This window comes from Hypanus sabinus, unplaced genomic scaffold (assembly GCF_030144855.1).
Source record: "Hypanus sabinus isolate sHypSab1 unplaced genomic scaffold, sHypSab1.hap1 scaffold_599, whole genome shotgun sequence".
Classification (NCBI taxonomy): domain Eukaryota; kingdom Metazoa; phylum Chordata; class Chondrichthyes; order Myliobatiformes; family Dasyatidae; genus Hypanus; species Hypanus sabinus.
The window spans coordinates 206,610-234,388 of NW_026781455.1; the positions used below are offsets into that span (position 1 = coordinate 206,610).

Below are 27,779 nucleotides of genomic sequence, written 5' to 3' on the forward strand. Positions count from 1 at the left end.
TTACCTGTTAAATCTGTACCATCCCACTTCAAGATGTCCATCACTCATCCATTGTCCATGGGTACACTCAGTGTGGGAACAATCCGTGCTCCTCCAGGGCTGATCCAGGATGGTGCGGGTTCCACACGGATCACCGAGTGCGGAGTCTGTGACTGAGGAACACAACGATGTTCAGTGTTAATGTACAGCTCACGTTCCCCATCCTCTTTCTCTGCCAACCACAACCCCCAACTGCACTTCCACCCTCAGCAACCCCTGGGCAACAATATTTATTTTTATTCCTCGAAGGGGCGTGAGTTTCAGAGGCTGAGCCAGTGTAGAACTGCCCCTCCAGAGGTTCCCTTGAGAAGGTGCTGGTGGTGGCCTGTCCTTGGCCTGTTGCAATCCTTGATGTGTGGGGACACCCACAATGATGATCCGGAGTTCCAGGGTTTTGACCCGGTGACACTGAAGGAGCAGCAATGTATTTCCAAGGCATGGCAATATGGAATTTGGATGGAAAGATCTGGAAATTTCCACAACCCGCAACTATCCATAGCCCTCTCCACTCCAGCCCCCTCTCAACATCCCTCCTCCAGTCCACTCCCCTCCCAGCATCCCTCCTCCACTCCAGTCTCCTCTCAGCATCCCTGCTCGTCCATTCCTGTCTCAGCATCCCTCCTCCAGTCCCGTCCCGTCTCAACATCCCTCCTCCAGTCCAGTCCCGTCTCAGCATCCCTCCTCCAGTCCAGTCCTCTCTCAGCATCCCTCCTCCACTCCCCTCTCAGCATCCCTCCTCCAGTCCAGTCCCGTCTCAGCATCCCTCCTCCAGACCAGTCCCGTCTCAACATCTCTCCTCCACTTCCATCCCTTCTCAACATCCCTCCTCCACTCCAGTCCCCACTCAGCATCCCTGCTCATCCAGTCCAGTCCCAGCATCCCTCCTCCACTACACTCCCCTCTCTGCATCCCTCCTCCAGTCCAGAAGGGAATGACTCCCCCCCCCCACACACACCTGCAATCACCTCACTTCATCCCACACACCAGACCTTAATCCCATCCACCACCTCTGGCCTCCCTCCAATTTCCCTTCCCCTGATGTCTCCTACCCACCCTCCTTCCTCTCCCCATGGTCTTCCCTCCACCCCAATCTTTCCCCTCCCACCCCTCCACTCGCCTTCACTCTTCCCCATTCCCTCACTCCCCACCGTGGCCTTTACAATGTTTCCCTGCTCCCCATGTGTGTCAGGGCAGACTGGGTTGGGTGGTTCTGCTCACCTCATTATGGGAAGGATGTGGAAGCTTTCGAGAGTGTGCTCAGGCTTTTATCACTGGAGTGAAGGAAGATGAGAGGGGACTTGATAAAGGTATGAAGGATGGGACGAGGAATGGATTGAATGGACAGCCAGCTATTTCTCCCCCAGGACGGATGTTGCTAATACCAGGGGCCATAATTTTCAAAGCTAAGTTTTTTCTTTTTTTTTTACACACAGAGAGTGGTGGGCACATGGACGTCTTGCCAGGGGTGGTGGTAGATTCAGATATATTAGGGGTTTTTAAGAAACTGAGATTAATATTGACATTATCAACACTGGTTCAGGAGAATGATGAAGGGTCGTGTGGGAGTTAAGGCTCCTGTACCTCCTTCCCGATGGCAGCTGTGAGAAGAGAGCATGGATTGGATGGTGGGGTCGTTGATGATGGATGCTGCTTGTAGATGTGTTTAATGGTGGGGAGGGCTTTTCCTGTGATGGACTGGGCTGCATCCACTACTGTTCTGATCTTGGGCATTGGTGTTTCCATACCAGGCTGTCATGCAACCAGAAATACTCTCCACCACACATCTATAGAAGTTGGTCAAAGCTTTAGGTGACAGACTGAATCTGTGCAAACTTCTCAGAAAGTAGAGGAGCTGCCATGCCTTCTTTGTAATGACACTTACATACTGGTCCCAGGACAGATCCTCTTATCGTACAAGATGTCTGTTCAAGTGTCTGATGACAGTGGGGGTAGAAGCTGTCCTTGAGCCTGGTGGTACGTGCTTTCAGACTTCTGTATCTACTGCCCGATGGGAGGGGAGATGAGAGAATGTCCGGGGTGCTGGTTGCTTTAATGAGGTAGCGAAAATGGGTAAGCTGTGTCTGCCTGTATGTCTGTGTATGTCTGCTGGGAATCCAGAACAATGCACAGAAAATGCTGAAGGTCCATCAGCATCTCTGGAGGAGAATAAACAGTCGAAGTTTTGGGCCAAGTTACTTCTTCAGGACTGGAAAGGAAGGGGGCAGAAGCCCGAATAAGAAGGTGGAAAGTGTACAACCTGGCAGGTGATAGGTGAAGCCAGGCAGTGAGAAGATGTCTGGGTGTGTGAGCAGGATGATGGGAGAAGCTGGGAGGTGATATGTGGAAAAGGTAAAGAGATGAAGCAGGTGAAATCCAATGAGACAGGACAGTGGACAATGGATTAAATAGATGGAGGAGGGGGACCAGAAGGAGGAGATGAGCAGATGAGGAGAGGGGAAGGGTTGAGAGGAGAGCCAGTATGGGAATGGAAAAAGAGGGAAGTGGGAGGGAGAAGAATTTACAGGATGTAAGAGAAATCGATATTCATGCCATCAGGTTGGTGGTGACCCTGACAGACTATGAGGTGTTGCTCTTCAAACCTGGGGGTGGTCTCATCAAGTCAGAGGAGGCCGTGGACAGTCATATCAGAAGGGAATGGTAAGGAGAATTAAATTGGGTAGCCACCAGAACAAGAATTTAACAAAGAGGTCTCTGATTTGAAAAGAAACCAAAACCATCTAGTCACCATTCACCACCTCTCCCTCCCAAAATTTCTGTGAGTGGACACGTCTCTCAGACAAAGTCCAGATGAATATCGAGGACTAAAGGAGGGAAAGATCATTCTATTCATTGACCCTCACAAACCCCATCATGAATAACTGAGCTCAGAGACCCTGCTAGGCTGGTGGTCAAACCCAGACCAGGCTCTCCTGTCATTGTTTCCTGGGCTTCCCAAGTTGTGTCTGACTGGGAATCTGTACCTGAGCTCACAGACCCTGCTGGGCTGGTGGTCAACCCTGGACCAGGCTCTCCGGTCACCGATCCCTGGCGTTCCTGAGTTGTGTCCGACAGAGGTTCTGCAATAAGTAAAGATACAATGGAAGGGTAAAGTAGTAAACAAGTTTTACATTCAATCAGGAAGGAACTCAATGGCAGGAACAGGAGGCTCAAGTCCAGGTTAAATCTGTCCTCTGAAATACACACACTCCCCTCTCCTTTGCTCTTTAATATCTCTACCCTTGTCTCTCAAATCCCTCTCTTCACATCTCCCACATTGCACCTCTCTCTCCATCCCTCTCACCCATTTTCTGCTGTCCACGTACTGAATTACTCATGATGAGAATCAACTCGTGCCGGAGCGAGGACCTGGACCCACTGTGATTTGCCTATCACAATAGCTCTACAAATCAAATCAAATTAAGGTTAATTATCATTCAAACCATACATGGATACAGCCGAACGAGACCGCATTCCTCTGGGGACAGGGTACAAAACATTCAAAATAGCAAGCAAACATTCAAAAACACTGAGTAACAGTGTTCAAAATATCGAGCAAAGAAGCATCTTCACTTGAAAAGGAAATCATACACAGTCCAAGTCCCTGAGAGACAATGTCCAGCAGTCGATGGTACTGTCTCCCGGCAGTGTACAGACACACGCAATCCAACCTGTCAGTCCACCGCTCAAACACGATAGGGCAGAGAGGGGTGGACACAGAGAAGGGGGAGGTGTGATGGAGGTGGGAGGGGAGGATGGTCACAGAGAGGAAGGGAGGAATGATTGTGAGGAGTTACACGGTGACTGATGAGACACAGAAACGACCGGAGTGGGATTTGAGTAATTCAGTACATGGACAGAAGGAAATGGGTGAAAACACACTGGATGGAAAGGGAGGCGGCATACTGGAGTGGGAGGAATGAGGCGAGTGAAGAGAGAATGATGATTGTGTGAGGAGAGTTGGGCAGAGAGATCAGTGAGAGGGAGAGGGATCAACTGGAGGGAGGGATGGAGAGACTGAAAAGAGAGTGATGCAGACAGAGTGAATGCCGAGAGAGGGGGATGTGAGGAGAAGGATTTGAGAGACAAGGGTGGAGGATTGGAGGAGGGGGAACAGACGGAGATGATGGACAGGGGAGGAGAAGAGAAGGACCAAGATGGGAGCCGGAGTGGGGATGGAAATCGAGAGAAGTGGTAGGGCTAGAAATTACCGGAAATTACAGAAATCAATGTTTATGTCGTCAGGATGGAGGCTCCCCAGAAGGAATGTGAGGTGTTGCCCCTCCATCCTGATTCTGGCCTCATCAGGTGAGTGCAGGTGTCCTTGGACAGACATGTGGGAATGGGAATGGGGAGTTGAATTGAAATGGGTAGCCACTGGGACAAAAATTTGGAAAGTAGGTCTTTGATCTGAAGAGATACCAAAACCATCCAGTCCCTGTTCAGCAACTCTCCCTGGTGAATGTCTGTGACCGGTCACTACTCTCAGTCAAAGCCCAGGAGAATATTTGGGGCTGAAGGAGAGAAAGATCGTTCCCTTCAATGATCCCCACCACAGTTACCCGAGCTTGCAGACCCTGCTGGGGTGATGGTCAAACCCAGACTCGGCTCACTTGTCTCTGATCCCCTCTAATTTCCTGTTTAATACCTCCAACCCTTGTCGGGCAAATCCATCTTGTCACGTGTCCCTCTCTCTGTCTGAATCACTCTCCGGTCAGTCACTCCTTCCTTCCCCCAGTTGGAGTGTCCCTTTCACTAATCTCTCCACGTTTCCACTTCCCCTCTGCATCTCCCCGTCTCCCCCTTTCCTCGGACCCTCACCATCTCCCCCTCTCCTCAGACCCTCACCATCTCCCTCTCCCCTCAGCCTCAACGTCACTCCCACTCCCTGTCTCCCCTTCCCCTCTGCATCTCCCCGTCATCCCCTTTCCTCGGACCCTCACCATCTCCCTCTCCCCTCTGCCCCTCCCTCTTTCCCTCTCCCTCTCCCAACCTCTCACCCTCCCCTCTGCCCATCTCCCTCTCTCTCCCCCTCCCCCACACCTCGGGCGCTCCCTGTGGTGGAGATATCACGTGTCAGACCGTGATTGGAGAGAGTTCTGAGCATGTGCAGAAATCTGAGAAAGATCGAGAAACTTTGAGAAGCATGGCCCTGTGAGACTCGTGTGGTTTTGCTGCTGTTGTCAATAAAATTCTATTCTTCCAGAATATGTTTCATTATTAGAAACCCCTGGAATGTATTAATATATAAAATACAACACCGGTCTCACTGTCCCCTCGGCCTCTCCCCATCTCCCCTTCCCCTCGGGCACTCCCTGTCTCACCGTTTCCTCCGTCCCTCCCTGTCACTGCCTCCCCTCAGCCTATCAGTTCCTCCCCCTCACCTCGGTCTCTCCCTGACTCCCTCAGCCTCAGCCTCTTCCACACCTCTCTCCCTCCTCAGGCGTGTCCAGACAGGTATATGTAGTGCACCACAGGGGGCAAAAGTTTAGGGGTAACACGAGGGGGAATTCCTTTACTCAGAGAGCGGCAGATGTGTGGAACGAGTTTCCAGTAGAAGTGGTAGAGGCAGGTTCATTTAAAATAAAATTGGATAGGTATATGGACAGGAAAAGAATGGAGGGTTATGGACTGAAAGCAGATCAATGGGCCTAGGTGAGAGTAAGCTTTCGGCACGGACTAGAAGGGATGAGATGGCCTGTTTCCGTGCTGTAATTGTTATATGGTTCATATATGTTTATCGGTTCTTGTGAATAACTCTGCTATGGATGGTCCCAAGCCCAGCAGTGAAAGGAGGAGGGTTGGCATCGGGCTAACATCCCGTAAAAACCTACAGCTTCATGAACGGTAACAGAAGCTCCAGACATCTCATTCCCGGGAGATGAAGGACACATCCAGAAGAAGGGCTACACCTGATGATAAAGTGAACGACTGACCCAGGATGGGAGACTCTGTTGAGCTGCTCCTGATGGCCGATGCTCCACTGCGGGAGTGGGCTTATCTATCTAAAAAATGGATTTAATTTGGCTGTTTTTTACATTGATCAAGAGCACACCCTCAGAAAGCAAAGGCTCAGAAAGGTGGCATCCATCATCAAGGATCCTCAAACCCAGGACGTGCTTTCTTCTCATTGCTACCACCATGAGGAGCCTGAAGGCAGACATAATGTTTCAGGAACAGCTTCTTCCCCTCCGCCATCACATTTCTGAATGGCAATGAACCCATAAACATTACGACCTCAATATAACCGGAGACAGTCAGCAAGCACTCACACCACTGCAGCACAACATCACAAGTGTGACATTTAACAGGGTGGCGTGCCGAACCTGAAGGGATGTGCTTGTTCTTTCCATAGATAATACGTTTACTCCGGGAGAATCGAAGATAATCGGAAAAAACAGTTTGTGTTGTTTTGTTGTTTGCTAACAGTTTTACAAATGGAGGGGCTGCAGTCGCCACCGACACTTCATTTGTTGGGGAACTGGAGAAAATTTAAACAACGTTTTGTGATTTATGTATCGGTGATCGGAGCAGATAAAATCAGGCCTCTCCCTCTTACCCCCTCCCCGTCCCCTCTGCCCCTCCCATCCTTCCCCACACCTCTCCCATCCCTCCCTCGATTTCCTGTCAGCCTCACTCCAACCTTCACTCACTCACCCCTCACTCCCTCCATTTCCTGTCAGGCTCACTCCACCATCCCCTCACTCTCGCCACTGCTCCCTCCATTTCCTGTCAGCCTCACTCCACCCTCCCCTCACTCTCGCCACTGCTCCCTCCATTTCCTGTCAGCCTCACTCCACCCTCCCCTCACTCTCGCCACTGCTCCCTCCATTTCCTGTCAGCCTCACTCCACCCTCCGCTCACACTCACCACTACTACCTCCATTTCCTGTCAGCCTCACTCCACCCTCCCCTCACTCTCACCACTGTTCCCTCCATTTCCTGTCAGCCTCCCTCCACCCTCCCCTCACTCTCACCACTGCTCCCTGCATTTCCTGTCAGCCTCACTCCACTCTCCCCTCACTTTCACCACTGCTCCCTCCATTTCCTATCAGCCTCACTCCACCCTCCCCTCACTCTCACCCCTCACTCCCTCCATTTCCTGTCAGCCTCACTCCACCCTCCCCTCACTCTCACCACTGCTCCCACCATTTCCTGTCATCCTCACTCCACCCTCCCCTCACTCTCACCGCTGCTCCCTCCATTTCCTGTCAGCCTCACTCCCCCCTCCCGTCACTCTCACCGCTGCTCCCTCCATTTCCTGTCAGCCTCACTCCACCCTCCCCTTACTCCCTCCACTTCCTGTCAGCCTCATCCTCCCTCACTCCAGGGGATGGGTAGACTCTCTCCCGGCAGCTGACACAGCATTGTGGGCCGAAGGGCCTGTGCTGTGCTGTACTGTTCTGTGTTCTATGATTTCTGTCACAGGTCAGACTGGGCAGTTTCATTCTGACCCCGGTGTGAAGGCGGATACGGGAAAGGTGATCACAGACCACGGGCAGGGCAGCCGACTGGAAAACTCAGCCCGTGGTGTGTGTTGGTGAGTCAGGACGTCCCAGAATTTCCCCACAACTACCACACTGCTGTGTGACTGGGGAACGGTGACCTACCTGTACAGAACACAGCGTTACTCCAGGCTGTCGGCCACAGCCGATACACAAAGTAACCGGAGCAGTTCTTCATATTGATCCAAAGTCTCCAGTGACAGGTGGATCCACTAGAAGCGAAGCAGACGGTCCTGCTCACCTCCCCCTCTCCCACGTTGGGATGGGGACCTGGAATGAGATTTATAAACACCGTAAAATGTACCCGGTCCCACAGTACAGCGGGGAATGTGAATCAGGACCCACTGTAAATCAGTGGTTCACAACCCACGGTCCGGACCGGCCTCAGTCAGCACTGAGCTGCTGCCCTCTCCCTCTCCACCCCACCCTCCCCGCAGCAGCACCTTCATCTTCTGAATGAGCCTCCCATGAGGGACTTTGTCAAACGTCTGGGGGATCTCACTGAAACCTATCTGAAAAGAGCTGGGTCATCAGTTTGACCCTCCCCAAAAATAACCGAGCCCCACTGATGTAAACTCTGACCCTACCGTTTAACCAGCCTGGTTTCTCCCCGGAGCAGCGATACTGTGGTACGACCGTCTCGGGAATCTTCCATCCTCCGGAACTGAAACAACAATCAGAGAGTCATTCCCTGATCTGAGGGAGTTTATTCACTCAGAGAGACATGGGAAATTACACTCACCCTGTCCGTACCCTGTCTCTGGTCAATAACCCCAATCCTGGGAATTCCCCCTCTGTTGTACCTCTCCCTTGTTTCTACCCCGAGAATGTGGGATCTCCCCTCTCCCTGTATTTACTCCCCATCTCAGTGTAATCACTGATGATCCCAGTCTCCCTGCATTTCCCATTCACACACCCCTTGTTCCCCTGTTTACATTCCCCTTCTGTGTCCAGTTTCTCAGTGATTATCTCCTCACTTTACCTGTTAAATCTGTACCATCCCAGTTCAAGATTTCCATCATCCATCCATTGTCCACCGGTACACTCAGTGTTGGAACAATCCGTGCTCCTCCAGGGCTGATCTAGGACGGTGTGGTTTACACACGGATCACCGAGTGTGGAGTCTGTGACTGAGGGACAGAACGATGTTCAGTGTTAATGTACAGCTCACATCCCCATCCTCTTTCTCTGCCAACCACAACCCCCATCTGCACTTCCACCCTCATCAACCCCGGGCAACAATATTTATTGTTATTCCTTGAAGAGACGTGAGTTTCAGAGGCTGAACCAGTGTATAACTGCCCCTCCAGAGGTTCCCTTGAGAAGGTGGTGGTGGCGGCCTGTCCTTGGCCTGTTGCAATCCTTGACGTGTGGGGACACCCACAATGATGATCCGGAGTTCCAGGGTTTTGACCCAGTGACACTGAAGGAGCAGCAATGTATTTCCAAGGCATGGCAATGTGTAATTTGGAGGGTAAGATCTGGAAACATCCACAACCCCCCACTGTCCATAGCCCTCTCTCAACATCACCCCTCAACTCCAGCCCCCTCTCAACACCCCTCCTCCACTCCAGTCCCCTCTCAACACCCCTCCTCCACACCAGCAGCCTCTCAGATTCCCTTCTCCGCTCCAGCCCACTCTCAATAGACAATTGACAGTAGCTGCAGGAGTAAGCCAGTCGGCCCTCCGAGCCAGCACCGCCATTCACTGTGATCATGGCTGATCGTCCACAATCAGTACCCCGTTCCTGCCCTCTCCCCATATCCCGTCACCCCGCTATCTATAAGAGCTCTATCTAACTCTCTCTTGAAAGCATCCAGAGACTTGGCCCCCACTGCCTTCTGGGGCAGAGCATTCCACATATCCACCACTCTCTGGGTGAAAAAGTTTTTCCGCATCTCTGTTCTAAATGGCCGACCCATTTCATCATCCCTCCTCTACTCCAGTCCCCTCTCAGCATCCCTCCACCAGTCCAGTCCCCTCTCAGCATCCCTCCTCCACTCCACTCCCCTCTCAGCATCCCTCCTCCACTCCAGTCCCCTCTTAACATCCCCCTCCACTCCAGTCCCCTCCCAACATCCCCCTGCCTCTCAACTCCCCTCTCATCATCACCCACTCCACTCCAGTCCCTCTCAGCATCCCTCCTGCACTCCAATTCCCTCTCAACATCCCCCTGCCTCTCGACTCCCCTCTCAGCATCCCTCCTGTACTCTTGTCCACTCTCAACATCCCGTCTCCACTGGAATCCCCTCTCAGCATCCCTCCTGCACTCCAATTCCCTCTCAACATCCCCCAGCCTCTCTACTCAGCTCTTAACATCCCCCTACAGTCCAGTCCCCTCTTAACATCCCCCTCCACTCCAGTCCCCTCTCATCATCCCTCTTCCACACCAATCCCAACAGCATCCCTCCTGTACTCTTGTCCCCTCTCAACATCCCTCCTCCACTCCAGTCCCCTCTTAACATCCCCCTCCACTCGTCCCCTCTAATCATCCCTCTTCCACACCAATCCCCACAGCATCCCTCCTGTACTCTTGTTCCATCTCAACATCCCTCCTCCACTCCAGCCCCCTCTCAGAATCGCCCACTCCACAACATCCCTTCTTAGCATCCCTATTGCACTCCAGCCCCCTCTCAGAATCCCCGCCTCTCTATTCCCCTCTCAACATCGCCTCCACTCCACTCAGCATTCCTCCTCCAGTCCATTCCCGTCTCAACATTCCTCCTCCACTCCAGTCCCTTCTCAGCATCCCTCCTCCACTCCAGTCCCCTCTCAGCATCCCTCCTCCACTCTACTCCTCTCTCAACATCCCTCCTCCACTCCACTCTCAACTTCCCTCCTCTTCTCCAGTCCCCTCTCAGCATCCCTCCTCCACTCCACTCCCCTCTCAGCATCCCTCCTCCACACCCCTCTCAGCATCCCTCCTGCACTCCAGCCCCCTCTTAACAGCCCCCCTGCACTCCAGTCCCTCTCAGCATCCCTCCTGCACTCCAATTCCCTGTCAACATCCCCCAGCCTCTCTACTCACCTCTTAACATCCCCCTCCAGTCCAGTCCCCTCTTAACATCCCCCTCCACTCCAGTCCCCTCTAATCATCCCTCTTCCACACCAATCCCCACAGCATCCCTCCTGTACTCTTGTCCCCTCTCAACATCCCTCCTCCACTCCAGTCCCCTCTTAACATTCCCCTCCACTCGTCCCCTCTTAACATCCCCCTCCACTCGTCCCCTCTAATCATCCCTCTTCCACACCAATCCCCACAGCATCCCTCCTGTACTCTTGTTCCCTCTCAACATCCCATCTCCACTGGAATCCCCTCTCAGCATCACCCACCACTCCCCTCTCAGCATCCCTCCTGCACTCCACTCAGCATTCCTCCTCCAGTCCATTCCCGTCTCAACATTCCTCCTCCACTCCAGTCCCTTCTCAGGATCCCTCCTCCACTCCAGTCCCCTCTCAGCATCCCTCCTCCACTCCAGTCACCTCTCAGCATCCCTCCTCCACTCTACTCCTCTCTCAACATCCCTCCTCCACTCCACTCTCAACTTCCCTCCTCTTCTCCAGTCCCCTCTCAGCATCCCTCCTCCACTCCACTCCCCTCTCAGCATCCCTCATCCACTCCCCTCTCAGCATCCCTCCTGCACTCCAGCCCCCTCTCAACAGCCCCCCTGCACTCCAGTCCCTCTCAGCATCACTCCTGCACTCCAATTCCCTGTCAAAATCCCCCAGCCTCTCTACTCACCTCTTAACATCCCCCTCCAGTCCAGTCCCCTCTTAACATCCCCCTCCACTCCAGTCCCCTCTAATCATCCCTCTTCCACACCAATCCCCACAGCATCCCTCCTGTACTCTTGTCCCCTCTCAACATCCCTCCTCCACTCCAATCCCCTCTCAGCATCCCTCCTGCACTCTAGTCCCCTCTCAACATCCCTCCTCCACTCCTCCACTCCCCTCTCAGCATCCCTCCTCCACTCCAGTCCCCTCTTAACATGCCCCTCCACTCCAATCCCCTCTCAGCATCCCTCCTTCAGTCGAGTCCCCTCAGCATTCCCCCTCCACTCCAGTCCCGTCTCAACATCCCTGCTCTACTCCACTCCCCTCTCAACTTCCCTCCTCCACTCCAGCCCCCTCTCAGAATCGCCCACTCCACAACTTCCCTTCTTAGCATCCCTATTGCACTCCAGCCCCCTCTCAGAATCCCTGCCTCTCTATTCCCCTCTCAACATCCCCTCCACTCCACTCAGCATTCCTCCTCCAGTCCATTCCCGTCTCAACATTCCTCCTCCACTCCAGTCCCCTCTCAGCATCCCTCCTCCACTCCAGTCCCCTCTCAGCATCCCTCTTCCACTCCAGTCCCCTCTCAGCATCCCTCCTCCACTCTACTCTTCTCTCAACATCTCTCCTCCACTCCACTCTCAACTTCCCTCCTCTTCTCCAGTCCCCTCTCAGCATCCCTCCTCCACTCCACTCCCCTCTCAGCATCCCTCCTCCAGTCCCATCTCAACATCCCTCCTCCACTCTACTCCCGTCTCAGCATCCCTCCTCCAGTCCAGTCCCATCTTAACATCCCTCCTCCACTCCCATCCCCTCGCATTAGCAACCCTTGAGCACCAGTAATTTTGTTGATTTATTCATCAAAAGGGAGAGAGTTTCAGAGGCTGAGCCAGTGTATAACTGCCCCTCCAGAGGTTCCCTGGAGAAGGTGGTGGTTATAGTGAGCTGCCTTCCTGAACTGTTGCAAGCCTTGATGAGTGGGGACACCCACAATGATGATCCGGAGCTCCAGGGTTTTAACCCAGTGACACTGAAGGAGCAGCAATGTATTTCCAAGGCACAGTAGTGTGTGGCTGAGACAGAAACTTGCAGAAACTCCCCCACCTGCAATCACCTCGTTTCATCCCACACAACAGACCTTAATCCCATTCCCCAGCTCCGGTCTTCCTCCACTTTCACTTCCCCTGATGCCCCTCCCCACTCCCCTACCTCTCCCGATGTTCTTCCCTCCACCCCAGTCTTTCCCCTCCACTCTTCCCCATTCCCTTCCTCCCCACCATGTCATTTACAATGTTTCCCTGCTCCCCATGTGTGTCAGGGCAGACTGGGCTGGGTGGTTCTGCTCACCTCATTATAGGAAGGATGTGGAAGCTTTCGAGAGTGTGCTCAGGATTTTATCACTGGAGTGAAGGAGGATGAGAGGGGACTTGATAAAGGTGTGAAGGATGGGAAGAGGAATGGATCGAATGGACAGACAGCTATTTCTCCCCCAGGACGGATGTTGTTAATACCAGGGGTCATAATTTTCAAAGCTAAGTTTTTTTCTTTAATTTTTTTTTTACACACAGAGAGTGGTGGGTGCATGGACGTCCTGCCAGGGTTGGTGGTAGATTAAGATATTGACATTATCCACACTGGTTCAGGAGCCTGATGGTTTGAAGGGTATTCTGGGAGCTAAGGCTCCTGTACCTCCTTCCCGATGGCAGCAGTGAGAAGTCAGCATGGACTGGATGGTGGGGTCCTTGATGATGGATGCTGCTGGTAGATGTGTTTAATGGTGGGGAGGGCTTTTCCTGTGATGGACTGGGCTGCATCCACTACTGTTCTGATCTTGGGCATTGGTGCTTCCATACCAGACTGTCAAGCAACCAGTCAGAAATACTCTCCACCACACATCTATAGACGTTGGTCAAAGCTTTAGGTGACAGACTGAATCTGTGCAAACTTCTCAGAAAGTTGAGGAGCTGCCATGCCTTCTTTGTAATGACACTTACATACTGGTCCCAGGACAGATCCTCTTATCGTACAAGATGTCTGTTCAAGAGTCTGATGACAGTGGGGGTAGAAGCTGTCCTTGAGCCTGGTGGTACGTGCTTTCAGACTTCTGTATCTGACCCATGATTCCACTCTGTCCCTAAAACCATTTCCTACGAACTGATAACAAGGCCTAAATCTGAGGCAAGATCTTGACACAGATCGCAGGAGGGTGTCATTTTGACCATCTATTCTGCAACATTCCCCAGACACCATCTTGACCATCTATTGTACAACTCTCCGCAGACACCAGACACCATCTTGACCATCTATTGTACCACACTCCACAGACACCATCTTGACCATCTATTGTACAACATTCCCCAGACACCATATCAGGCACCATCTTGAATCGGTCAGTGGATGTAAATAATGTCGAATGGGTTGGGTGGTGGTGGGTGGAGAGAAGCTGTCAACATCTCTGAAGATCTATTCTGTGCCCCACACATTGACCCAATCACGAAGAAGGCATGCCAGCAGCTATAACTGATTAGAAGTTTGAGGAGATTTGCTTTGTTACCAAAGACTCGAGCAAATTTCTACAGCTGTGCCTTGGAGAGCATTGCAACTGGTTGTATCACCATCTGATATGGAGGGGCCACTGCACAGGATCGGTAAAAGCATGGTGTCAAGATGAGGCCACCCTCAAGGTGGAGGAGCAACACCTCATATTCCATCTGGGTACCCTCCAACCTGATGGTATGAATATCCATTTCACTTTCTGGTGAACAAATTTAACTCCACTTCCTTCCTATATTCACATTCAGATCTTTTACTTCTCACCTGCTTTAAACTTCCCCAGGTCTCCTCCTCTTTCCGTTTCCCCAATGGCATTCACTCTCCTCTCCTATACTTTCTTCTCCAGCACTTGACCTTCCCAACCTCCTGGCTTCACCTGTCACCTTCCAGTTTCTCACTTCACCCTCCCACTCACTTACCTCCCCCCTCACCTGGCTCCACCTATCACCTCCCAGCTTCTCACTTCACCCTCCCACTCACTTACCTTCCCCCTCGCCTGGCTCCACCTATCACCTCCCAGCTTCTCACTTCACCCTCCCACTCACTCACCTTACCCCTCACCTGGCTCCACCTATCACCTCCCAGCTTCTCACTTCACCCTCCCACTCACTTACCCTCCCCCTCGCATGACTCCACCTATCACCTCCCAGCTTCTCACTTCACCCTCCCACTCACTTACCCTCCCCCTCGCTTGACTCCACCTATCACTTCCCAGCTTCTCACTTCACCCTCCCTCTCACTTACCTCCCCCCTCGCCTGGCCCAACCTATCACCTCCCAGCTTCTCATTTCACCCTCCCACTCATTTACCCCCCCACCTGGTCTGGCTCAACGAACCACCTCCCAGCTTCTCACTTCACCCTCCCACTCACTTACCCTCCGCCCTCGCCTGACTCCACCTATCACCTCCCAGCTTCTCACTTCACCCTCCCACTCACTTACCCTCCCCCTTTGCCTGACTCCACCTATCACCTCCCAGCTTCTCACTTCACCCTCCCTCACCTTCCCCCTCACCTGTCTCCACCTATCACCTCCCAGCTTCTCACTTCACCCTCCCACTCACTTACCCTCCCCCCTCGCCTGGCTCCACCTATCATCTCCCAGCTTCTCACTTCACCCTCCCACTCACTTACCCTCCCCCTCGCCTGGCTCCACCTATCACCTCCCAGCTTCTCACTTCACCCTCCCACTCACTTACCTTCCCCCTCGCCTGGCTCCACCTATCACCTCCCAGCTTCTCACTTCACCCTCCCACTCACTTACCCTCCCCCTTTGCCTGACTCCACCTATCACCTCCCAGCTTCTCACTTCACCCTCCCACTCACTCACCTTCCCCCTCACCAGTCTCCACCTATCATCTCCCAGCTTCTCACTTCACCCTACCACTCACTTACCCTCCCCCCTCGCCTGGCTCCACCTATCATCTCCCAGCTTCTCACTTCACCCTCCCACTCACTTACCTTCCCCCTCGCCTGGCTCCACCTATCACCCCCACAGCTTCTCACATCACCCTCCCACTCACTTACCTTCCCCCTCACCTGGCTCCACCTATCACCTCCCAGCTTCTCACTTCACCCTCCCACTCACTTACCTTCCCCCTCGCCTGGCTCCACCTATCACCTCCCAGCTTCTCACTTCACCCTCCCACTCACTTACCCTCCCCCTTTGCCTGACTCCACCTATCACCTCCCAGCTTCTCACTTCACCCTCCCACTCACTCACCTTCCCCCTCACCTGGCTCCACCTATCACCTCCCAGCTTCTCACTTCACCCTCCCACTCACTTACCATCCCCCTCACCTGGCTCCACCTATCACCTCCCAGCTTCTCACTTCACCCTCCCTCTCTCTTACCTCCCTTGTCGCCTGGTTCCACCTATCACCTCCCAGCCTGTGTTGCTTCTCTTCCCCCCACCTTCTTATTTCAATTTCCCCAACCCCGTCCTTTCCTGTCCTGATGAAGGGTCTCAGCACAAAACGTCCACTGTTCATTCCTCACCATGGATGCTGCCTGACCTGCTGAGTTTCTCAGCATTTTCTGTCGATTTTCAGCATCTGCAGAATCTCGTGTGTTTGTAACTGACATGGGCAGTAGGTACGAGGGAGGGAGGGAAGGAGGGAGAGGACACAGTATGAACACAGAATGTGTACTGGGCTGTGCCACATGAATCTGATACAGGGGCACAATTGAGAGCATCCTGACTGGCTGCATCACTGTCTGGTATGGGAACTGTACTTTCCTCAATCGCAGGACTCTGCAGAGAGTGGTGTGGACAGCCCAGAACATCTGTAGATGTGAACTTCCCACTATTCAGGACATTTACAGTGACAGGTGTGTAAAAAGGGCCCAAAGGATCATTGGGGACCCGAGTCACCCCAACCACAAACTGTTCCAGCTGCTACCATCCGGGAAACGGTACCACAGCATAAAAGCCAGGACCAACAGGCTCTGGGACAGCTCCTTCCACCAGGCCATCAGACTGATTAATTCATGCTGACCCAACTGTATTTCTATGTTATATTGACTGTCCTGGTGTACATACTATTTATTACAAATTACTTTAAATTGCACTTTGCCGCTTCAGACAGAGACGTAACAAAGATTTTTACTCCTCATGTATGTGAAGGATGTAGGAAATGAAATCAATTCAATTCTCGTCTCCCTCCATCCACAGTCTCTCTCTACCTCCATCTCCTCTCTAACTTTCACAAACTCCCTCTCCCCTCAGTGTCTCCCTACCTCCCTAACACCTCGAACTCTTCCTCACTCCTCGGTCTCTCCCTACCCCCTCTCTCCCCCCCCCATAATTCCATCTATCCTAGATCACTGCCACCCACCCCCCTTGGTCTCCTTCTCTCTATCTCCTCATCCCCTCGGACACCACAACCTCACCCTCGCCTCCCTCATTTCTTCACCCCTTGGCCTCCTCCAACATTTCTTTCCCCTCAGCCCCTCCCTACTTCCCTATCACCTCAGTCTCTCCCTACTTCCCTATCCCCTCAGTCTCTCCCTACTTCCCTATCCCCTCAGTCTCTTACTACCTGCTTCTCCCCTCAGACTTTCCCAACCTCCCCATCCCCTTAGTCTCTGCGTACATACCTCTTCCCTCGGTCTCCCACAATTGACATCTCCCCTCCATCCTTCCCGACCTCCCACTCCACCTGGTGTCCCCCAACCTCTACCCTCAGTCGCACCCCAACATCCCCTACCCTTCTTCTCTCGTTATGTTTTCCCCACGGTCTCTCCCCACCTTATTCGTGCCTCAGCCTCTCCCTACCACCCTCTCCCCTCAAACTTGCTGTACCCTCTCCCCACCTCTACACGTCCTCACTCTGCCTCCCTTCAATTTCTCCCTACCATCATCCCCTCTGGTCATTCCCTTTCTTCCTCTCCTGAGTTGCTCCCTACCTCCCTTTTCACTCACACACCCTACTACCCTCCATTTCTTCCTACCATAGTCAACTCCACCTACCCCTCTCCCACCTCGGTCTCGCTTTTCCTCCATATCCACCAAACTCCTACTTCCCTCAATCTCTCCCTTCAGACTCCTCCAACCCCTTTCCCTCAGACTCTCCCTACCTCCCTCACCCCTCGGTCACTTCCTACCTTCCTCACCCCTCGGTCTCTGCCTCCCTCTCTATTCGGAATCTCCACACTACCCCCTCCACTCGGTCTCCTCCTAACTTCGTCTCCCCTTGGTCACTCTCCATCTGCCTCCCTCCTTTGGTCTCCCTCTGCCACCCTTTCCCTCAGTCTCTCCCTACCCTCTCCTTCCTCAGTCCCCCCAACCTTCCCCTCCACTTGATCTCTGCATACATCCCTCTCGGTCTCTCTCTACCTCTCTTTCCCTTATTCACACTTCCCTCAGGCTCTCCACTTGGCTTCTCCCTACCTCCCTCAGCACAGTCTCTACCTCCTTCACCCCTTGATCTCACCCTTACTCACTACTCCCTTGCTGTTCCCTCACACTCTCTCCCCTTGGTGCCTCCCTCCCTCCCTCCCTCCCCAAGGTCTCACCCTTCGGATACTCCCTACCTCCATCTGTCCTCGGTCCATCCTTACCTCGTACTCCCCTTGAATTCTCCCTTACTCCCTCTCCACACGGGGTCTCCCTCCCTCTTACCTCATACTCTTCTTATATCCAACCACTCCATCTCTTCCTCCCTCGCAATCTCTCCCCTTGTTCCCTCCCTCATGCTCTCTCAGCCTGGGGTCTATCTCCCCTCCTCTCCCTTCCTGAGTACCTCTACCCTCCGAGTCTTCTTTACCTCCCCCCCCCTCGGTCCCACACATCTCTCCCCTCCTCTCGGTCCTCTCCAGCCTCTCCCCACTCCCCTCAGTCCTCCCCTGCCTCACCCTCTCCCCTCGGACAGTCCCTGCCTCATCCTCTCCCCTTGGCCGTCTCTACCTCTCCATCTCCCCTCGGTCCATCACCACCTCCCTCTCCCCTTTGGACTCTCGCCAACTGCCTCTCTGCCCGGTCTCTTGGCACCTCCCTCTCCCCCTGGTCTCTCCCTACATCCCTTTCCCCTCAGACTCTGACTACCTCACTCTCACTAACTCCCTCTCCCCTCAGATCACTGGACCCGAAGTGCTCCCCACCACATACCTCAGTCACCTGACCTATTTCATTCCCGAACAGGAGATGAAACACTGCCCCTTCTCTAGCTGGTACCTCTATGTATTGCTGCAAAAAACTATCCTGCACACATTTTACAAACTCCAAACCATCCAGCCCTTTGACAGAATGGGCTTCCCAGTTTATGTGTGTAAAATTAAAATTTCCCACAATCACAACCTTGTTCTTACTACTGTTACGTATCCCGTAACTGGGTCACTTACCAGCAAAGATAGAGAGGTCCGTTGAAGTCTGATGGTACTATTTTTAAGAGTATTTATTGATAAAAATACACAAAAATAATATCAATGCAAACGTACAGATAATATACGTCATCAATACTAAATCTAAAAGCGCGGGTACAATAATAATCCATAAGAAATAGCTCTATCATTGTCTAGGGGATAATGTATTGTCCGATGGAAATATAAAAGTCACTTTGGTTCAATCAAGCTGCAGCATTTTGGTTTGAGAGAAAGACGGGTTGCCCAGTCCTTTTATGATGTCAATCCTTCGAGAGTCGTTGGGAGTTGATTTCCCCGTTGTTAGCTAAAAACCGTTCTTCCGTGGTAGAGGTCCACCAATTCCGGGGCAAATGGAAACGGACGCACGTGGCCTTCCCACTGGATTTTGCTATTATGGGATTGCTAGCGTTTCTTCTGGTGCATCTGAGGGGCTGTTCCCACAGACCCTCTTTTATCCTGACTCACAGGGTTGCAGATGTCAATCAGGTAGGGATGATGCAATCTCTCCACCAACCAGCCCACTTTGCCCGAGGGCTTCCACGAAGCACAGTACTTTAATACACAATTCCGTCTCCAAGAGACAATGGCCGTTTCCCCGTAGCTTTATATCGCTGGAGGGGTCAAGACATTCCAAACGTCTCTCTCTCATTTCCTGGGTCTTCTGAACTGACTCAATAGTGATCTTGTGATTCTCACAAAGGAGGGGGCTACCCCACACCCTTTGGCCCCTCAGAGCTGTGGTACATTCATAACACTACAAATATCTGCCATCTCCTAACAAATTTGCTCCTCCAATTCTTGCTCCCCATTAGCTGGTCTGTAATACACCTCTATAAGTGTTACTACACCTTTCCTATTCCTCAATTCCATCAAAATATTCTCCCTAGATAAGCCCTCTAATCTATCCTGCCAGAGCACCGCTGTAATATTTTCTCTGACAAGCAATGCAACAGCTCCCCCTCTTGCTCCTCCAATTCTATCACACTTGAAGCATCGAAATCCAGGAATATTTAGTTGCCAATCACACCCCTCCTGCAACCATGTTTCACTAATAGCCTCAACATTGAATTTCCAGGTATCAATCCATGCTCTAAGTTCATCCACCTTTCTTACAATGCTCCGATCATTAAAATAGATGCATTTAAGAAACTCTACACCTCTTCCTCTCTGTATATCTGTGACAGGGCAAAACAACTTTATTATCATTTTCTTCCTTCTTCCCTACATCTTCGGTCAGAGTGCTCCCCTTCTCTATCACCTGACTATCCTCCCTCACACTGCCTACTAGCTTTCTCTATTTGTGAACTAACCTCCTCTCCCCTCGTCTCTTCAAATTGATTCCCACTCCCCAACCATTCTAGTTTAAAGTCTCCCCAGTAGCCTTAGCAAATCTCCCCACCAGAATATATTGGTCCCCCGAGGATTCAAGTGTAAACTGTTCTTTTTGTACAGGTCACACCTGCCCCAAAAGAGGTCCCAATGATCCGGAAACCTGAGTCTCTGCCCCCTGCTCCAATTCCTCAGACACGAATTTATCCTACACCTCATTCCATTCCTACTCTCACTGTCGCGTGGCAGAGGCAGTAATCCAGAGGTTACTACCTTTGTGGTCCTTCTCAACTCCCTTCCTAACTCCCTATATTCTCCTTTGAGGATCTCTTCCCTTTTCCTACCTATGTCATTGGCACCTATATGTACTGAGACCTCTGGCTCCTCACCCTCCCACTTCAGGATATCTTGGACGTGATCAGAAACATCCCAGACCCTGGCACCAAGGAGGCAAACTACCATCCGGGTCTCCTGATTACATCCACAGAATCGCCTATCTGACCCCCTAACTATCGAGTCCCCTATTACTACAGCCTTCCTCTTCCTTTCCCTACCCTTCTGAGTTACAGGGCCGGACTCTGTGCAGGAGGCACGGCCACTGTTGCTTCCCCCAGGTAGGCTGTCCCCCACCCCCCAACAGTACTCAAACAGAAGTACTGATTGTCAAGGGGTGCAGCCACAGGGGTACTCTCTTGCACCTGACTCTTCCCCTTCCCCCTCCTAACCGTGATCTGTAACTCCTCTCTATCAACTCTTCGCTCTCCCTGACCAGACGGAGATTATCGAGCTGCAGCTCCCGTTACCGAACACGGTCCCTTAGGAGCTGCAGCTCGGCGCGCCTGGTGCAGATGTGGACGTCCGGGAGGCTGGGAGACTCCAGGACCTCTCACATCCGACACCGAAAACAACAAGCTGCCCTCACACTCATACTTCCCCCTTTCCTCAAATAACAGGAAAAACTGAAAACTAAACCTACCTTGCCTCACCGGCTTCCGCCTAAACCCGTTGAGCCAAAGCCCTTAAGCCTTCCCACTGCTCCCGGCTCACTCCGCTGCCCGCAGTATAAGGCTGAGTCCCTTATTAAAGCTTCACTGCCCGACATCACACGCCTCGCAGTCCCGACTCTCTTAACTCCGATGAGAAGAAGAAAAAATCAAAATGGTTCCTGCCGCCACACTCTCGTTCTGATCCTCCGACTTCCTTCTCCAAGAATAAGTTTAACTTCGGTCTCTTCCCATCTCGCTCATCCCTTGGTCTCACCATAACTCCCTCTCTACTAGGTTTCTCCTCACCTCATTCACCCCTCCTCCACTCCCTACCTCATTCCCTCCTCGGTCTCTCCTTTCCTTGCTGTCTCCAACTCACTCTGCCCTCAGGCTCTCCCCAAGTCATTCGCCCCTCACTCTGCCAAACTCCTTGTCCCCATGTTCTCTGTCTATCTCTGTCTCCCCTCGTCTCTCCCTACCACCCTCTGCCTCGGACTCTCCCTACCTTCCTTTTTCCTCATTCTCTCCCTACTTTCCTCTCCCTCGGTCTCTCACTACCACTGTCTCCCTTCGGAGCATCCATTCCCCGTCTCCTTTGGTCACTTTCTAACTCTCCCTCCACGGTCTCTCCCTACTACCATTCACCCCAGGTCTACTCCCGTCTCCCTCTCCTCTGGGTGTCATATACAGTGCTTTGAAAAAGTATTCAGTCCCCACAACTATTTTCATGCATTACCTACTGGTACTCTGTTTCTAAATTTAAAATATATCGAAGTGGGATATTTTGAGCTAATCCATGAAACAGTGTGCATCATGTCCAATCAAAAGAAAATTCCAAATCCAGTCAACAATTTGCTGAAAATTAAAAACCAAAGTTGTGAGGCTGAAAAAGTATTCATCCTCAACTCACCACATTTGCTGATGGAGAAAATTGGAGTATTATTTAAATAAATACCCCTGTCCTGGTAAGGGCCAACAGTATGGTAGATTTTCAACAGACCAAACCAAAATGAAGACTAAAGAGCATTCAAGACAAGTGATAATATCGAAGCACAAATCTGGGGAAGGGTACAAGACCATCTCAAAGGCACTGAACATTCCTCAGAACTCTGTGTAGTCCATCGTGAATCAGTGGAAAAAATACAAAACCACAGCCACACTGCCCAGGTCAGGCGATCCCTCTAAACTTAGTCACCGGAGAAGATTGGCACTTGTAAGAGAGGCTACTGTGACAACAGCAGTCACTCTGAGTGAGCTGCAGGAGTCAGTGGCTGCAACTGGAGATGACGTTCATGGCTCCACAATCTTTAAAGCCTTGCACAAAACAAGTATTTATGGAAGAATGGCAAAGAAGCAGCCCGGCTAAAAAAAAAGCTTATCCTTGCCTGTAAATACTGCAAAGAGTCACACAGAAGAAACTGTAAAGGTGTGGAAGAAGGTCTTGTGCTCGGATGAGACTAAAGTGGAACTTTTTGGCCTCAACATTAAGCTGTACGTGAGGCATAAGTCTAATATTGTGCATCAGCCAGGTAACCCCATCTATACTGGAATGTATGGTATCCCATCCTGCTAAGAAGATGATTTTCAGCAGCAGAGACCAGAAATCTAGTCAGGATTGATAGGACAATGAATGCTGCTAAATACAGAGAGATTCTGGATAAAACTTGCTAGCCTCTGCTGGACAGGTCAAACTGAGAGAAGTTCATCTTTCAGCAGGACAACAAGCCAAATCACACTGTCTTAGAACAGTTGGGGGCTGAATATTTTTACAACGTACTCTAAGCACTTGATGAAAATTTTTCTTTGTAATTTGAAGGACGACCATCCAGTTGCACTCACATCTACTGTGATGAAGTACTTTGAGAGGTTAGTCATTGGCCAGAATCAACTCCAGCCTAAGCGAGGCCTGCTGCAATTTGCCTATCACCACAATAGGTCTACAGTGGATACAATCTCACTGGTTCTACACTCGGCCTTGGATCACCTGGACAATAGCGATACCTCTGTCAGGCGGCTGTTTATTGATTACAGCTCAGTGATCAACACCATCACCGCCTCAGTACCAATCAACAACCTCCAAAACCTCCCTCTGTCACTGGATCCTTGACTTCTTCATCAGGAGACCTCAGTCAGTGCAGATGGAAAATAACATTACCTGCTCACTGACGATCAACACTGGCACACCGCAAGGATCAAACTCAGCCCACTGCTCGATTCTCTCTCCACACCAACAACTGTGTGGCTCGGCACAGCTCAATCACCATCTATAAAACTACCATTTACACAACTGTTGCCAGCAGAATTTGAGATGGTGATGGGGAGGCGTACAGGAGTGAGTGGATCAGCTGGTTGAGTGGTGTCGTAACAACAACCCTGCACTCAACGTCAGTAAGACCAAGACTTCAGAAAGGGGAAGTGAAGGGAACACACACCAGTCCTCATCGAGGGATCAGCAGTGGAAAGGGTGAGCAGTTTCAAGCTACTGGGTGTCAACATCTCTGAAGATCGATCCTCAGACCAACATATTGAGCCAATTGTAAAGAAGGCCCAACAGTGGCTACATTTCAGCAGGAGTTTGAAGGACTTGGTCTGACTCCAAATACACTCGCAAATCTCTACAGAAGTACAGTGGAGAGCATTCTAACTGGTTGTATCACCATCTGGTATGGAAGGGCCACAGCACAGAATCAGAAAAAGGTGCAGAATACTGTAAACTCAACCAGCTCCATCATGGACACAAGCCTCCCCAGCATCGAGGACATCTTCACAAGTAACGCCTCCAAACAGCAGCATCCATCATTAAAGACCCCGTCACCCAGGACATGCCTTTTTCTCCTTGCTACTGTCAGGGAGGTGGTACAGGAGCCTGAAAACACACACTCACTGCTTCAGGAACAGCTTCTTCCTCTCTGCCATCAGATCTCTAAATGGACAATGAACCCATTTACACCACTGTAAAAAATTTTTGTTCACTCTTTGCACAACTTATTTTTTATTTAAATATATTTCTTGTTGTAATATATAGTTTTTTTTTATCTTGTACTGTAGTGTCCTGCCACAAAACAACAATTACATGACATATACCAGTGGTATCAGACCTGATTCTGATCAATCAAACCCTTTCCTCCCACACAGCTCTCCATTCTTCCACCATCCATGTGCCTATCTATGAGTTTCCTTACACACCCTATCAAATATTGAAAGGCTGGAGAGAGTGGACACAGAGATGTGTCCGATAGTGGAGGAGTCTCGGACCACAGGGCACAGCCTCAGAATACAACGACATCCCTTTAGAACAGAAATAAGCAGGAATTTCTTTACCCAGAGTGTGGTGAATCACTGTAATTCATTACCACAGACGACTGTGGGGATCACGTCATTGGGGATACTTGTCCATTAATACAAATATCTAATTAGCCAATTACACTCTGCACATAATAAAGTGGTCACTGAGGACACACAGTGACACTGATTTCAAGAGCAACACACACAAAATTCTGGATGAACTCAGCAGGCCAGGCAGCAGAGATGGAAGAGAATAAACAGTCAACATTTCAGGCTGAGACTCTTCATCACGACTCGAAAGAAGGACTGTGGAAAAAAAAGATGGACTGCTCCTCTTGCTTTCCGGTCCTGATGAAGTAACTTGGCCCGAAAGATCGACTGTTTACTCTTCTGCATATATACTGCCTGGCCTGCTGAGTTCCTCCAGCATTTTCTGCCTGTTGCTATTCACGGGGCAATTTATAAAGACCAATTAACTGACTAACCGGTACATCTTTGGACTGTGGGAGGAAACCGGATCACCCAGAGGAAACCCACAGAGGGTGGTACGAATGCAGAATGAGCTGCCACTGGAAGTCATTGAGACAGGTACGATAATGACATTTAACAGGCACCTCTGCCCCACGGTGATGCTCGCCTCTGTAACATCACCCAGCTCCGCCCCTGACCCAGTCCGTCTCTCGTTCACACCGTCAGCCACCTCCCACTCCTGCACCCTGCTCTCCACACACTCTGCTGGCTGTCCCTGAAATTGCCCCAAACCCCTTCACCCACCACCATTCACTAATCTGGTTAAGTAACATACAACCCAACTTTGCTTTCACATCCCAACATAGCCTCACCTCTTTCTCCCAGTGTAATCTCCTCCAGCCTCTGGACACTCCCTCCAGTCCCAGCCTCTCGGAGTGTAATCACTGCATTTCCAGCCGTGCCTTCTCCTCAGTCTTCAAGCCTGAGATTCTCTGCTGAAACCTCTCTGCCTCCCCATCTCCCTCCACTCCCTACTGTTGTTTCACCAAACCGGGTATCTGGACGTTTCTGATCACCAGCTCTAATGCCCTGTGTCCCAGTGTCAAATTGCATTCATAATGATCTCGAGGTCCTTTCAGTACTTTCCCCCCATTAAATACAGGCTGCCTCTGCTCGTCTACAGAAACAATAAATAACATCTACTCCCTCTTACTGTACACAGCACGCAGTTTGTCCCTACAAGACATTACTCACCCAGAAAACCCAGGATCAGCAGCACAACCCTCAGTTCAGCCGGTGACATTCTGGAAATGAAAGATTGGAATTTACTCAGTGAGAAATGACACACTGGGGCGGAGATCAAGGTGTAAATGTGAATGGGAACTGAGGATGGAAAGGGATATCCATCTATAGAGGGATAGATTCATCACTCCCTGACTAAGACCCCACGGACAGAGATGAGATCGCTCAGTGAGACCTCACTCACTCCCTTACTGAGACAGCAAAGACAGAGATAAAACCTCCCTCAGTGAGAACCCACAGAGACAAAATACCCCAGATTTCCCGTGGAAGGAGGTGAGATCTCTCTCTTTCCCTCCCTCACTGGGATCACACATGCAGTGAGATCTCTGTGACTGAGACCCTAGACAGAGATGAGAAATCCCTTTCTGAAACCTCACAGCTGGATGAGACAAAGGAGCTCCATCTACCTTCATTTATTTACACTCTCTCTCTCCCCCTCTCTCTCTCTCTCTGCAACACCCACACACAAACACAGAACACAAGACAAATTTCCAGATTCAATCAGTTTGGTTGATGTCTACTCACGTGTGACTCCCAATGAGGTGTTGCTGGGTGAACTGGAGGGAGATGGGACCACCTACAACCTCCTCACTCTCTGCTGTGAGTGGTGTCAGACGCAGCGACAGGTCAACGACTACTTTCCACACCGGCTTCTCGAAGCAATGAAGCCAGCGCGGGGCGGTGGAACAGTTGATGTATGATTGGAAAAAGTATGCAAAGCAAACAAACATCATCTAGCCTGAGGCTCTGTAATGAAGAGCCTATTGTTCCCCGTCAGTGAGCTTCCTCTAACAACCACAGTGATGGGTCAGTATTGAGCAGAGGAACAGGAATGGACCCACGTGCTGGAGAGGAAATAGTCACAGGATTACTGTCGCCAGGTTTATAATGGGTCAGTATTGTGGAGTGGAAGGTGTAGATTGTCTGTAATGGACAGCAGACATTAGAGGAGGAGTGGACACAGGATAAACCCCCGGTGAGGTTGGCAATGGGTCAGTAACGGGGAGTGGACCGTGTGCAGAGTCTGTAATGGAGAAGGAATTTAGAGAGAATTTTATGGAAGATGCAAAGATGCTTGTAGATAGTTAGGAAGGCAAATGGCACATTGATATTTATTGTATGGGGGGTGTTGGTCATAGAGTCATGGAGCATAGAAACAAGAACTTCGGCCCATCTAGTCCATGCCATGCTCCTCTGCCTCGTTCCCATCTCTCTGCACCCAGACCACAGCCCTCCAGACCTCTCTCATCTCATCCACCTATCCAAACTTTTCCTAAATGTTACAATTGAATTTACATCTACCACTTCCGTTGGCAGCTCGTTCCACACACACCACCCTCTGAGTGAAGTTCCCCCTCAGGTTCCTCTTAAATATTTCATCGTTCCCACTAAACACACCAGTGAATAAATTCCTAATGGATTCAAACTGTCCCTGTAACTCATGTCCTCAATTCCAAGCAACATCCTTGTAAATTTTCTATGCACTCTTTCAAGATAATTGATATCTTTACACATAACTTTGAAATCAGCATCACTAATATCTTTTACAACTTCAACATAACATCCCAACTCCTTACCCAATGCCTGATTTATGAAGCTCTCTTTACAACCTATCTACCTGTGACGCTGCTTTCAAGCAAATGTGGATCTGTATTTCCAGGTCCCGTGGTTCTACCGTACACCTCAGAGCCCTAACATTCACGATGTGAGTCTTAACCTGGTTTGTCCTCCCAACTTCTACATCTCATCCCCATCTGCAATAACTTCTATCTGCCCTTTCTCAGCCCCTTTTCTCAGCTGGTCCAGATCCCACTGCAAGCATTGATAGCTTCCTCGCTGTCCATTACACACACAATCCTAGTCAGCAGCAACATTGCTGATCCAGTTTACCACAGTATCATGCAGATTGTTGTTACAGATGACAAACAACGGGCCCAGCACTGATCCCTGTGGACACCACGAGTCACAGGCCTCTAGTAGAGAGACAACCAGCTTCCAATACTCTCTGTCCTCTCACGTTAAGCCAATGTCAGCTCCTACTGATGTCAGGCTCACCAGCCTGTAATTTACCTGGATTGTTCTTAGAGTCTTTCTTGAACAATAGAGCATTAACTATCCTCCAGTCCTCTGGCATCTCACCCTTGGCTAAACTACTGTGGAGGTGTGGAACTGAAGGTT

General features: G+C 51.0%; 1 protein-coding gene across 1 annotated transcript; it reads right to left on the reverse strand.

Moving 5' to 3' along the window:
- Positions 1–27,431, reverse strand: LOC132389553 (oncoprotein-induced transcript 3 protein-like). Its single transcript, XM_059962024.1, has 7 exons — positions 26,127–27,431; positions 25,554–25,603; positions 8,523–8,670; positions 8,128–8,204; positions 7,646–7,810; positions 3,021–3,116; positions 1–152 (listed from the first exon to the last, which is right to left on the reverse strand). Exons 1-7 carry the CDS (start codon positions 26,333–26,335, stop codon positions 1–3), a joined length of 897 nt encoding a protein of 298 aa, XP_059818007.1. The 5' UTR covers positions 26,336–27,431.
- Between the last annotated feature and the right edge of the window lie 348 nt (positions 27,432–27,779).